The sequence below is a fragment of the Liolophura sinensis genome, chromosome 13 (genome assembly GCF_032854445.1).
Source record: "Liolophura sinensis isolate JHLJ2023 chromosome 13, CUHK_Ljap_v2, whole genome shotgun sequence".
Classification (NCBI taxonomy): Eukaryota; Metazoa; Mollusca; class Polyplacophora; order Chitonida; family Chitonidae; genus Liolophura; species Liolophura sinensis.
The window spans coordinates 6,388,570-6,401,220 of NC_088307.1; the positions used below are offsets into that span (position 1 = coordinate 6,388,570).

The window sequence follows — 12,651 nt, forward strand, 5'->3', positions numbered from 1 at the left end:
CTGAAACAAACAGTAAACTTTAAATGATTAATTTTGCACTGCTATTGTCATAAATTACCAAAACGCGAGTATGGTGCGCATTGCCCGTTTATGAAATTTCTAACGAAACAGACGAATAATTTCAAACTACACATGGCATAAAGCTGCAAATGATAATCTAAATAACCGAGGACGAAAAGATTAGACACAGAATTTGTTTTCATTAAAAAAATTGTGGAAATCCAATGTCCTGTGGCCGTCTACAGTCGAGATTAAGGCATCAGTCAGCACGTTGACCGACTTACTGATTCACCCATGTAGGTGTAATATTGATTTTTTGTTTGATTGATTGATTTATTGATTGACTGACTTGTGAGCCCAGATGATTTATGCTTCACACATCTTGAGAATTATTATGATTTACGTTTGACAACAGGTTTGGAGATCGACCACAATCCCAGAAGTACGTGAACTACTTTCGAGTACACTATACATGCTTATTGTGCTTTTTGGATGATGACAGAATAGATTATGTTATTGTTATAAACTACTGTGTTATATATGACAGTCTTGTTCCGTTAGTCCCGCAGAATATACCTCTGCTGGTGCAAGGGGATATTGTTTTAGCTATATGAAGATATCATGTGGTAACAACGTAATCTGCTCTATGTTAAATTTAGCAGACTAGGGATTAGAAAAGCATAAAATTGTGGTTGAGAAAACACGTGATGACCACCAAACAGGAGTCCTGGTGATTTTACAGGGATTAAATATCTGACAAAGCTGCGATAAAGTATTAACCTTTCGATAAAGTTGAATTCTCAAGACTTATTGATGTTCCGGTTGAATCCCAAGTTCGGTTTTTGCCTAGGACTTCAAAATTCTCTATCTTGGTATTTCCTCTCAAATCCTCTTGTAAAGGTACAAGTAAAGCAGATGTCGATCCCGAGGCAGTGAAACAATGTAAATTGTACCGGCGTAGAATTTAACTTGTCTACACATTGGGTGAGTCAGGGAATCAGTGTATACCAGATGTAAGGATGTGTTAGAGTGGTAAAGTCAGCGAAACTTTCCTTTTGCAGTTGAATAGGAGCGGGGCTGAGCCTTACCCACGGAGAGTTCAGCTGGCGTGAGCTAAACCATTGCTTACACTGAGCATACATAAATAAATAAATCAATCAGTCAGTCAACGAAAACATAGACGCTTTATTGCCTGCCTATATTTACGAGACAATATTCTTATTTACGGAAGCCCACAAAAATAACTATTTATTTACATTGAATAGTCATTCTTGAACACATTTTTTAAAATAATTTCTTTGTTATTTATATTTTTGTTGTTAAAATGTGAACAGTTGTAAGAAGTCAGATGTTTTGTTGCAATTTTTTTCTAATTCCATAGTGTAATCCTGCGCAGAGAGATGTTTAGTAATAGAACTATTTAAATTTAGATATCTATTTCAGCAACAAGACGCATTAAACACACTTGGAGTGTCTTCAGCTGTTTTAGTGCTTATTGCATTTATTTACAACAGTATGGCAGAGAAAATGAAAATCGAGCGGTAAGGTTAAATTAAATCGAGTATTATTACGGAGTTTATGGCGCAAAAGAATAATTAACTGTCAGCAGGTGTATGGCTGGTGGAATTTGCTTCCATTTGATGTTTATAGAGCACGTGGATTGGCAGGCTACTTACCCATATATTTAAGCTAAGAGAATGAAAAAGTTCGTTAAAAAATGTGCCATTCAAGTCCGATTGAAATATTGCTAATTTTCATGTGAGTGGTGAAGCAAAGTTTGTACACATTAGATGTGAGCTTAAAGTGAAAGACAGCACCTGACTTATGTTTATGTCCACTGAAAGACTACCATTCAAAGTATCTTAAACCGGCATTAAATATGTTTTAGAATTTTTAAACCCAGTAAAAGTCTGGTGAAACTTCGTCTTGACACAGCTTAAGCACGTCTCCACTATCGAGGGCAAGGTGACGTAACGTTTACTCTAGCTCTCTAACGTCGAAGTTATTTTCCATATTATATTCAAAGCAGTAGCCTATAGCAGATAAAACTTGTACACTTTGGCGATGAAGGTCCAAGCGATATATAGGTTTTTCGGAAATTGGACATACTGGAAGGATATTTCTTCCATTGCTTGAACTGTTGATACAGTACGCCTGGTATATCATTTACAGTTTAAACGCATTATTCCTCTGTCGTCACATAATTGTTATGTTCGAATGTAGAGGTTGAACTGACATGGAGAGGTGCTGGCGGGAAATTTATTGCATTTATTGGTCAATAATTATCACGTGCCTCGCAGGGATTGGATGATTTATTTCCCACCCATTCCATTGGCATCAACTTGCCCCAAATCATAACAACAAAACCAAGACCGTTACATATTAACAAAACGGAGAGAGCGATTGTTTTCGGTGTTATTGTTTCCCCCTAATGACCCCATTATTTCATAACGATACGTTAAAATAGAAATATAAAGTAGTTTGCCCTGTTCAAATCGCTCGGGAGACCTGCAGCCCCTCGTTCACGTTTTATTTCTTACCTACCCTATCTGTGATGGACCAGTCTTAGCCAATAATCACACTGTGTCTTATCGATTACTAAGTTATCTCTAATAGACCAGTAATCATACTATGTCTGATGGAACAGTTGTAATCACTAACTACGTTACGTGTGATGCACGAGCCCTCGTCAGTAATTACGATACGTGTCAGTTCTAAGCAGTACCTTTGCTACGTTCTCGTCACCGGCCAGTCCTAGTCAGTAACTATATGGGCAACTCGTGAAGAATCAGTCCTTGTCAGTAACTACGCTACATGTGATGGACCAGTCCTTGTCAATACATACGGTACGTGTGATGGACCAGTCCTTGTCAATACATACGCTACGTGTGATGAACCAGTCCATGTCAGTACATACGCTACGTGTGATGGACCAGTCCTTGTCAGTAACTACGCTACGTGTGATGGACCAGTCCTTGTCAATACATACGCTACATGTGATGGACCAGTCCTAATCACTAACTGCGCTACATGTCACTACGCTACCAGTCACTACGCTACGTGTGATGATCCAATCCTTGTCAGTAACTACGCTACGTGTGATGGACCAGTCTTGTTTAGTACACTCGCTACGTGTGATGAACCAGTAATTGTCGATAACTACGCTACGTGTAATGTGCCAGTATTCATCAGTAACGACGCTACTTCTGATGGGCCAATCCACGTCAGTAACTACGCTAGGTGTGATGGGCCAGCCTTTGTCAGTAACGACGCTACTTGTGATGGGCCAGTCCTCGTCAGTAACTACGCTACGTGTAATGTGCCAGTATTCATCAGTAACGACGCTACTTCTGATGGGCCAGTCCACGTCTGTAACTACGCTACGTATTGAAAAGCGGTCTTCGTCAGTTCTTACGTTACGTGTCTTTACAAAACAGCATTTATCTGGAAAACTTCAACACAGACGCATCTGACCCCACAACAAATTCACACTTTCAACGTCATCGTCATAGGGTTCTGTAACTGGGGTGTTTCTTTCGTCACTTTATAATGAATATGACATGAGATACTCCAAAATCATTGTTTCTAACCAGGGTCACAAGCCAGAGCACTACTCTGAGACCATATTCCGTAGACACAGTGGGTCATGTTGTTTTTCGCTATCCTGTAACCCATGTCACAAACTAGTTTAGCCGTCGCTTGGTGGGGGACACGTTTTGTAACTCTGGCCGTGTCGTCATCAGAATAGATGATTCTCCCGTGAGTAATACTCTCCAGTAATTCACACGACTCTGTAAGCAAAGTAGAGTTTGGAAATAGACATTCTGTTACAGCTTACATGGACAGCAGACCAAAAGTACATCTACTAGGTTTGTATTAAATGAGAAGGCAATCGATTAGAGTGATTGCTTGGGGTCTAACGTCGTACTTAACAATTTTTCAGACATATGACGACGATAATCGATTAGACGATTAAAGTTAGAGAAAACTAATGGAAACAGAAATAATCAAAGTACAAGTACAAATTCCACTATTCTGAAAAACATAATGTGTTAAATTTAAAAGAAAGTATGTATTTATGTATGCTATGGGTTTTAGGATGTGCTTAACAATTTTTGTCATGTGACGACAAATAATAGAAAGTCTTTTATCTAAATGATGCTACTAGAATGTATTCTGTTATAGCAGCAGATTATTGTATTAAATGTAGCTCGCACATCCTTTAAATTTGACAAACATAATGTGCTAAAATAAGACGGTATGTTAAATATTATACAGAATTACGTTACAATAACGAAATATATTCTAGCATCACTCAGACAACAGACTTTTGGTTAAGATGAACACTTTATTCTTTTCATCAAGACAGAGTGAGCCTATCGCTATCAGTACCGGAAATGAATCTCATATCACCAGAAAGACAAAAATGTATATACTTGTATGTCTTCAGCAGGTCGGGAAAACAAGATGGATCGGCGAAAAAGAAATAAACAAGAGCCACGCAATTTTACCTGCTTCACAACTGGGGACCCTGGGTTGCCATTCTCCGTAATGGCATCTGGCTTTGGAGACACCATCCTTCAAATGAAACCGTTTAGGATATTTGCATCTTATCTGGAGAGTGGAGTTGTGACTTAATTTGCCGTCCTCTGTGTATGTTTGAGATATTACTTCCTCAAACCGTTTCGCTTCGTAAAAACAAGGTTCTGTAAATTAATAAAAAATCTCAATGGTCTCCTTATGTCAAATGTCTGAAAATTAATATAAAAATCGTATCTTTGTTTATACTAAAGATAGAACAACAATATAACGGTCAAAATAATCCTTATCAAGGAGTGAATGTATACAATAAAACCATCAGTAGTTAAGCCCAATCGAATTACATTCTAAAACAATGGCAAGGGCTAAAATATGCATAACTCTATGTTAAAAAAATTCAATTGGTCATGTAAAATGTCGTATTTTATACAACTAAGAAGTTCAAGAAATGTGACTGAAACAAACAGTAAACTTTAAATGATTAATTTTGCACTGCTATTGTCATAAATTACCAAAACGCGAGTATGGTGCGCATTGCCCGTTTATGAAATTTCTAACGAAACAGACGAATAATTTCAAACTACACATGGCATAAAGCTGCAAATGATAATCTAAATAACCGAGGACGAAAAGATTAGACACAGAATTTGTTTTCATTAAAAAAATTGTGGAAATCCAATGTCCTGTGGCCGTCTACAGTCGAGATTAAGGCATCAGTCAGCACGTTGACCGACTTACTGATTCACCCATGTAGGTGTAATATTGATTTTTTGTTTGATTGATTGATTTATTGATTGACTGACTTGTGAGCCCAGATGATTTATGCTTCACACATCTTGAGAATTATTATGATTTACGTTTGACAACAGGTTTGGAGATCGACCACAATCCCAGAAGTACGTGAACTACTTTCGAGTACACTATACATGCTTATTGTGCTTTTTGGATGATGACAGAATAGATTATGTTATTGTTATAAACTACTGTGTTATATATGACAGTCTTGTTCCGTTAGTCCCGCAGAATATACCTCTGCTGGTGCAAGGGGATATTGTTTTAGCTATATGAAGATATCATGTGGTAACAACGTAATCTGCTCTATGTTAAATTTAGCAGACTAGGGATTAGAAAAGCATAAAATTGTGGTTGAGAAAACACGTGATGACCACCAAACAGGAGTCCTGGTGATTTTACAGGGATTAAATATCTGACAAAGCTGCGATAAAGTATTAACCTTTCGATAAAGTTGAATTCTCAAGACTTATTGATGTTCCGGTTGAATCCCAAGTTCGGTTTTTGCCTAAGACTTCAAAATTCTCTATCTTGGTATTTCCTCTCAAATCCTCTTGTAAAGGTACAAGTAAAGCAGATGTCGATCCCGAGGCAGTGAAACGGTAATCGGTTCAATTCAATTTCATTTGTTCATCATCAAATAGTTTTATTTATTTATTTATCTATTTCATTGGTATTTTATGCCGTTCTCAAAAATATTTCACTGACGGCGGCAAGCATTATGGTGGGAGGGAATCGGGCAAAACCCCGGGGGACACCCATGATTATCCCTAAGTTGCAGACGTGGAGATATATCACACCTTAATATTGCCATGGGTGTCTTATTTAGATTAAAAATAAAGGCCAAATAAATGGATATCTGTCAGAATATTGCGTTTCAGCAAAGTTTCATAAATTTCACAGGGTTGTATCAATGCCTGTGTTAACTCAGACTAGTGAATCAGGTCTCACGGGTTAATGTTTATATTTGTGGTTGGATTAACTCAAACTGGTGAATCATGTGTCACGGGTTAATGTTTGTATCAATGCTTGGATTAACTCAGACTGGTGAATCAAATGCCACGGGTTAATATTTGTATCAGTGCCTGGATTAACTCAGACTGGTGAATCAAACTGGTAAACGTTTGTATCAATGCCTGGATTAACTCAGACTGGTGAATTCAGTATCACGTGTAAATGTTTGTATCAGTGCTTGGATTAACTCAGACTGGTGAATCAAGGGTTACGGGATAATGTTTGCATCAATGCTTGGATTAACTCAGACTGGTAAATCAAGTGTCACGGGTAAATGTTTGTATAAGTGCTTGGATTAACTCAGACTAGTGAATTAAGTGTCACGGGATAATGTTTATATCAATGCTTGGATTAACTCAGACTGGTGAATCAAGTGTCACGGGTAAATGTTTGTATAAGTGCTTGGATTAACTCAGACTGGTGAATTAAGTGTCACGGGATAATGTTTGTATCAGTGCCTGGATTAACTCAGACTAGTGAATCAAGTGTCTCGGGATAATGTTTGTATCAATGCCTGGGTTAATTCAGACTGGTGAATCAAGTGTCACGGGTAAATGTTTGTATCAATGCCTTGATTAACTCAGACTGGTGAATCAAGTGTCACGGGTTAATGTTTTATCAGTGCCTGGATTAACTCAGACTGGTGAATCAAGTGTCACGGGTAAATGTTTGTATCAATGCCTTGATTAACTCAGACTGGTGAATCAAGTGTCACGGGTTAATGTTTTATCAGTGCCTGGATTAACTCAGACTGGTGAATCAAGTGTCACGACTTAATGTTTGTATCAGTGCCTGGATGAACTCAGACTAGTGAATCAAGTGTCACGACTTAATGTTTGTATCAATGCCTGGATTAACTCAGACTGGTGAATCAAGTGTCACGAGTTAGTGTTTGTATCAATGCCTGGGTTAATTCAACTAATTAATCAAGTGTCACGGGTAAATGTTTGTACCAATGCCTGGATTACCTCAGGCTGGTGAATCAAGTGTTACGGGTTAATGTTTGTATCAATGCCTGGGTTAACTCAGACTGGTGAATCAAGTGCCACAACTTAATGTTTGCATTCATGCCTAGGGTTAACTCACATTATAGATTCAAGTGCCACAGGTTAATGTTTGCGTTAATGTGTGGTTACAAAGCCTTCGTTCAGACAATTACTTACCAGACTCACATTGAAGATTTCCACTGATTTCCCACGTGGTGTTGTAACATGTCAATTGCGGACTGATTCCCTTATGAACAGTTCTATATCCCTTTCTACATTGCAATTTCAGAATAGCGTCGTGCTCGAATCTAGTAGCTGTTGAGTCATCCATCACTTCCATACCCAGGGGTAAATCTTTTGGATACGAACAATAATCTGAAGTGGGATGAATGAAAAGTGAATTGGCAGAGAGTCTGCCTGGACGATTGGGTAAGATATTGATTAATTACCTTTCGTCATTAATTAAGCCCACAAAATTATTTTTGTGGGCTTCCGTAAACAAGAATATTGTCTCGTAAATATGGGCAGACAATAAAGCGTCTATGTTTTTTATGACTGACTGATTGATTCATTGATTTATTGATTTATTGATTTATGTATTTATGCATTAATTTATTCATCACTAGACAGGGATGCTCAGTGTAAGCAATGGTTTTGGCCACAAACTCCAATGGTTACTAACTGGCTGACTCACTGAATGACTAAATCACTGATTGGCTGACTCGTGCACTGGCTCTTTCACCGTTTAGTAATCGTTGAATCCTTCAGTTGCGGAATAGGCTATTTGTCCAATGATCCAGTCAGCAGACTGTTCGTTCAGTGTTTCATTAACAGAAGGCTAATCAACAGATTTATTAACGGATTAACTGATAGTTGGTTGGATGATTACAGATAAGGTATCCTCAGCTTAGATCCCCTGTTCCCATTTTCTTTAACCCCATTTAACTTAGTCCGCTCATTACATTGTTCTGATAGCACAGTGCAGAATGGAAACACACAATCAGGAATTTTGTTATATTCTTATTTCGAAACTTAACGGCTTTAGTTACAACCGCGAGAGAACTCTCCAAGAGATATTCTGATAACACGTTTTACACAGCAAACCAGCCGCTAGGCCTGTTGTTTCTGCAGTGTTTGTCCCTATTCGTACAGGGGGAGTGGAAAGTGATTATGCCATCAGATTTTGTCTGTCGGCGTATTTCTTAGTGAACAGCTGGATCCCATACTCGCACAAAAATTAGTCTATACTTTCGTATTTGGTCTCTAAGACATACGCGTGTGAACAAATGAATTGTAGATTTCATGACAAATTATGCGATACTATATGTATTTGGTCTCTAAGACACGCGTGTGAACAAATGGATTGTAGATTTCGTGACAAATTAGGCTGTACTATATGTATTTGGTCTCTAAGACACGCGTGTGAACAAGTGCATTCTAGATTTCATGACAAATTAGCCTATACTATATGTATTTGGTCTCTAAGACACGCGTGTGAACAAATGGATTGTAGATTTCATGACAAATTAGGCTATACTATATGTATTTGGTCTCTAAGACACGCGTGTGAACAAATGGATTGTAGATTTGATGACAAATTAGGCTATACTATATGTATTTGGTCTCTAAGACACGCGTGTGAACAAATGGATTGTAGATTTCATGACAAATTAGGCTGTACTATATGTATTTGGTCTCTAAGACACGCGTGTGAACAAATGGATTGTAGATTTGATGACAAATTAGGCCATACTATATGTATTTGGTCTCTAAGACACGCGTGTGAACAAATGGATTGTAGATTTGATGACAAATTAGGCTATACTATATGTATTTGGTCTCTAAGACACGCGTGTGAACAAATGGATTGTAGATTTCATGACAAATTAGTTTATACTATACTATACAGACAAATTAGGCCATACTCTTGTATTTGTTCTCAAGGAAACACATCTATGAACGACTAAATCCTACATTCGCAGATAAATTAGGCTATATACCTGTATTTTAGGTACACTTTGGGGAATAATTTAAATCTACGTTTATTTAAATCCCGCTTTTCATTAGTTTTCTTGTGGTTATATCCAAGAATTAACAAAAACTAGAATACTCTGCCTGAAAATATAAGACAGCATCATTCCGACAAATCTAAGCGACAGTTATCGACAATAAAGCCAAATATATTAACTCAAGTATAAACAGTTTTTTAGTTATACCGCCATCCTCCATGGTGGAATGAGAATGGGACCTTGCGCTCTTCATGCTGATCTGTTAACTTATAATATCGTTGCATGTCAGACTTGTGGATTTTGTGGTCGCTGGAAGCAGGACGTCGAACATTTCCTTTTTATTTGTCCCGCTTACGCCTGTCAGAGGAAGCACATGCTCCTTACGTTTGTAACTACTTTGTGTCCTGGTATACACAGATCAATGATATCATCTAACATATTCTGTCAAAAAACATATAATTAATTTACTGCTGAAAGGTTCAACTTACTTGAACCAAAGTGATAACGTATTCTTCCTTAAGAACGCGCACACTTATATAAATGCCACAGACAGATCTAGAGAGAATTAATCTAGAAACGATTAACTGATAATTAAAAAATTAAGCCTACATACTTATTACTTTTTTCGTTTACATTTTATTATTTACAATTACATAACAATGTATATAATGTTGGTAAAGCTGTAGTGTTAAATCCTAGTAATTGTACAAGGTCACATGTATATATGTTCCATATACTTTTGTATTGTTTAGGGAGGAGGCTCACTTGTGGAAAATGGCTATTGGGAATCCTCGATAAATGAATCAAGAATTGAATCTAAATATTTGGTCTGAAGGACAAAGGGCTGTGAACGACTGGATCTTAGATTCGCAGAAAATTCCATGTAAGCCACTAGGTCTCAGTGAAACCAGAATATTCAATTTCATTTGATTTCTGACAAAAAGACTGATGAACGGTAAAATACACCCGGTAAACTAATTGAAGGGACTAAAGTTAAACGCAAACAGGCTCCTACTTACTTTTTGTGCACCAGGGTTTCATACCAGTCCATCTGCCAAGTACACAGGTTCTGTTCTGGTGATGAGAGAGAGTATAGCCTGGATCACAGGAATATCGGATTCGGGATCCGTGTTCCAGTTCGTCAAACGTTGTGATCCCATGATTCAGCTGAGACGGCGTTTGTTCACATGACTCTGCAGTCAGAAACAAGTATAACGTGTCGTGATATATAAGTACAAAGTAGCACTCAGGGCTGGGCGAAGAGTTTGCCCATTTCAGTTATGGTATGTACCCAATTTTTTAAATTTTAGCAAGTTAGTATCGTGCACATTTACGTGTACGTTTTCATGAAAAATATCACAGTTTCACATGATCAAAATAAGAAATAATCATTCTTTCCTAAACTTGAGATAGAATGATTCAGAAATGCATAAACATACTTTCCAATTTCAATGAGGAATCTCACCAATAGAAAAATGTAACACCAGACAAAATACATTGATTAATCAAAACACTAGGTTTTCGGTAGTGTTAATGTTCACGAAAAACAAAAACGTGACCACTAGCCATACAAATTCACGAGCATTAATTAACGGATTGATGTGCCTGAACCAAGCACCGTCAGTATTCAGTACGCTTTCACTCCGTATGGACTCCTAGTAATAATAACAAGTCGACGATACTGGTGTGGCCGTTTGCTCAGTGCACTGTTCTTTGAAGACTAGTTGTCTTCTATAAATATTTTGTATATCTGTGTACGCCACAGATGGAAAAGTTCGTCGAAGTTCTGTGGTTCACAGAGGGCACCCCGGTTGTCTCCACCTATAAAACTAACAGACTTTGTGAAACTATAAATTCTTGAGAATGACGTTAAACAGCAGTTCAACATATAAGCCCGTTGACACACTGATGTAATCCAAAATAACAACTGGTGTTAAACAACAGTCAAAAAAATAAAACTGAAAAAAAAAAATTAACACCAGGAACTAAAATCGGTGTTTCCACCCCACTAATGTAGTCATGTAGTAGTAATTTTAATAGCTTCCTCATCAACCGCTAACGGAAGCCTACGCGGCTCAGTTGGCTAGCGCGCTAGCGCAGCGTAATGAGCGAGGAGCCTCTCACCAATGCGGTCGCTGTGAGTTCAACTCCAGCGCATGCTGGCTACCACTCAAGCCGTACGTAGGAAGGTCTGCCAGCAAACTGCGGATAGTCGTGGGTTTCTCCTGGGCTCTGCCCGGTTTCCTCCCACCATAATGCTGACCGCAGTCATATAAGTGAAATACTTTTGAGTCCAGCGTAAAACACTAAATCAAATAGATAAATCAACCGCTATCCAGCCACGATGGTTCAGTTGTTAAAGCGTCCGCTTCGGCGGCGGTAGATCCAGGATCAGTACTGGGTCGGGTCATATCTAAGATCTTAAAAGAGGAAGTTGTAGCTTCCTTGCTTGGCGTTTAGCAATCAGGGGATAGTGCAACGACTCGTTGACCCGTATCAGTATAATGGCTCTGGTGGGGCCGCTTACTTGCCTTCGGTAAATCGTCTCAGTGAAGCAGCACTAGATAAAAGCGCATTGCACGTACATCCACTCTATGGACTCCTTCATCGTCAAAATTGTGAAGTACGACGTTAAACCCTAAGCACTCACTCACTCATTCATCAACAGCTCTGAATCCTTACATTCACCATTCTGGAATTAAATCCTCTTGCTTGTGCTGTCTTCAAAGCTGTTTTCGCGACGAAAACAGGTTTCCCCTGATCTTAAAGTAATTCATATCACCTCATTATGCGCGACTGTAAAACAAATAAAGGTCCTAACGTCGAAATTAACTCAAATGTAACGGGCGCATCCACTTGTACAGCATCCGAATAGCGCAAACCACTATTTTCGAATCACGTGTGTCCGTTAATTGACACGTGACTCGGTTGCTCTTACTCAAAAGTAATATCGTACTCATTTTCAACAATAGATGCTTGCGGTACAGTTCTTTCTATTCATTATTGTAACAAAAGGTTAATATCCGGACTCACAAAAAAGTTGACAATCGTGCTCTCAAAGGTGTAATCTTTTTGGTTTCAATCCATACCTTCCACAAGTTCAATCTTACTCCGGACAATGCCTTGTGCGGCCGAATCGTCGCCTATCGAACATGGCGGTTAGCAAAGTTTGGTTTGCTTTCGATGCTACAGGTACATTTGTATTAATTGTCACTTGACGGTCTTTATTATTCACGGATAACTAGGTGGTAAGAAGTCAAAATTGCTGTGGGATTAAAGGAAACGTGTTTTTGTAGCGTAGAACATTGAGA

The 12,651-nt window shown here is 38.3% G+C and overlaps 1 protein-coding gene across 1 annotated transcript in view; it reads right to left on the reverse strand.

Annotated features, from left to right (window-relative positions):
* Positions 1–12,651, reverse strand: part of LOC135480095 (sushi, von Willebrand factor type A, EGF and pentraxin domain-containing protein 1-like) — a 52,732-nt gene that overhangs the window by 28,769 nt on the left and 11,312 nt on the right. The window contains exons 5-6 of the mRNA XM_064759849.1: positions 10,360–10,533; positions 7,509–7,706 (exon numbers count right to left, since the gene is read on the reverse strand). Coding sequence (XP_064615919.1) covers positions 7,509–7,706; positions 10,360–10,533 — 372 coding nt within the window. The remainder of the gene's footprint in view (positions 1–7,508; positions 7,707–10,359; positions 10,534–12,651) is intronic.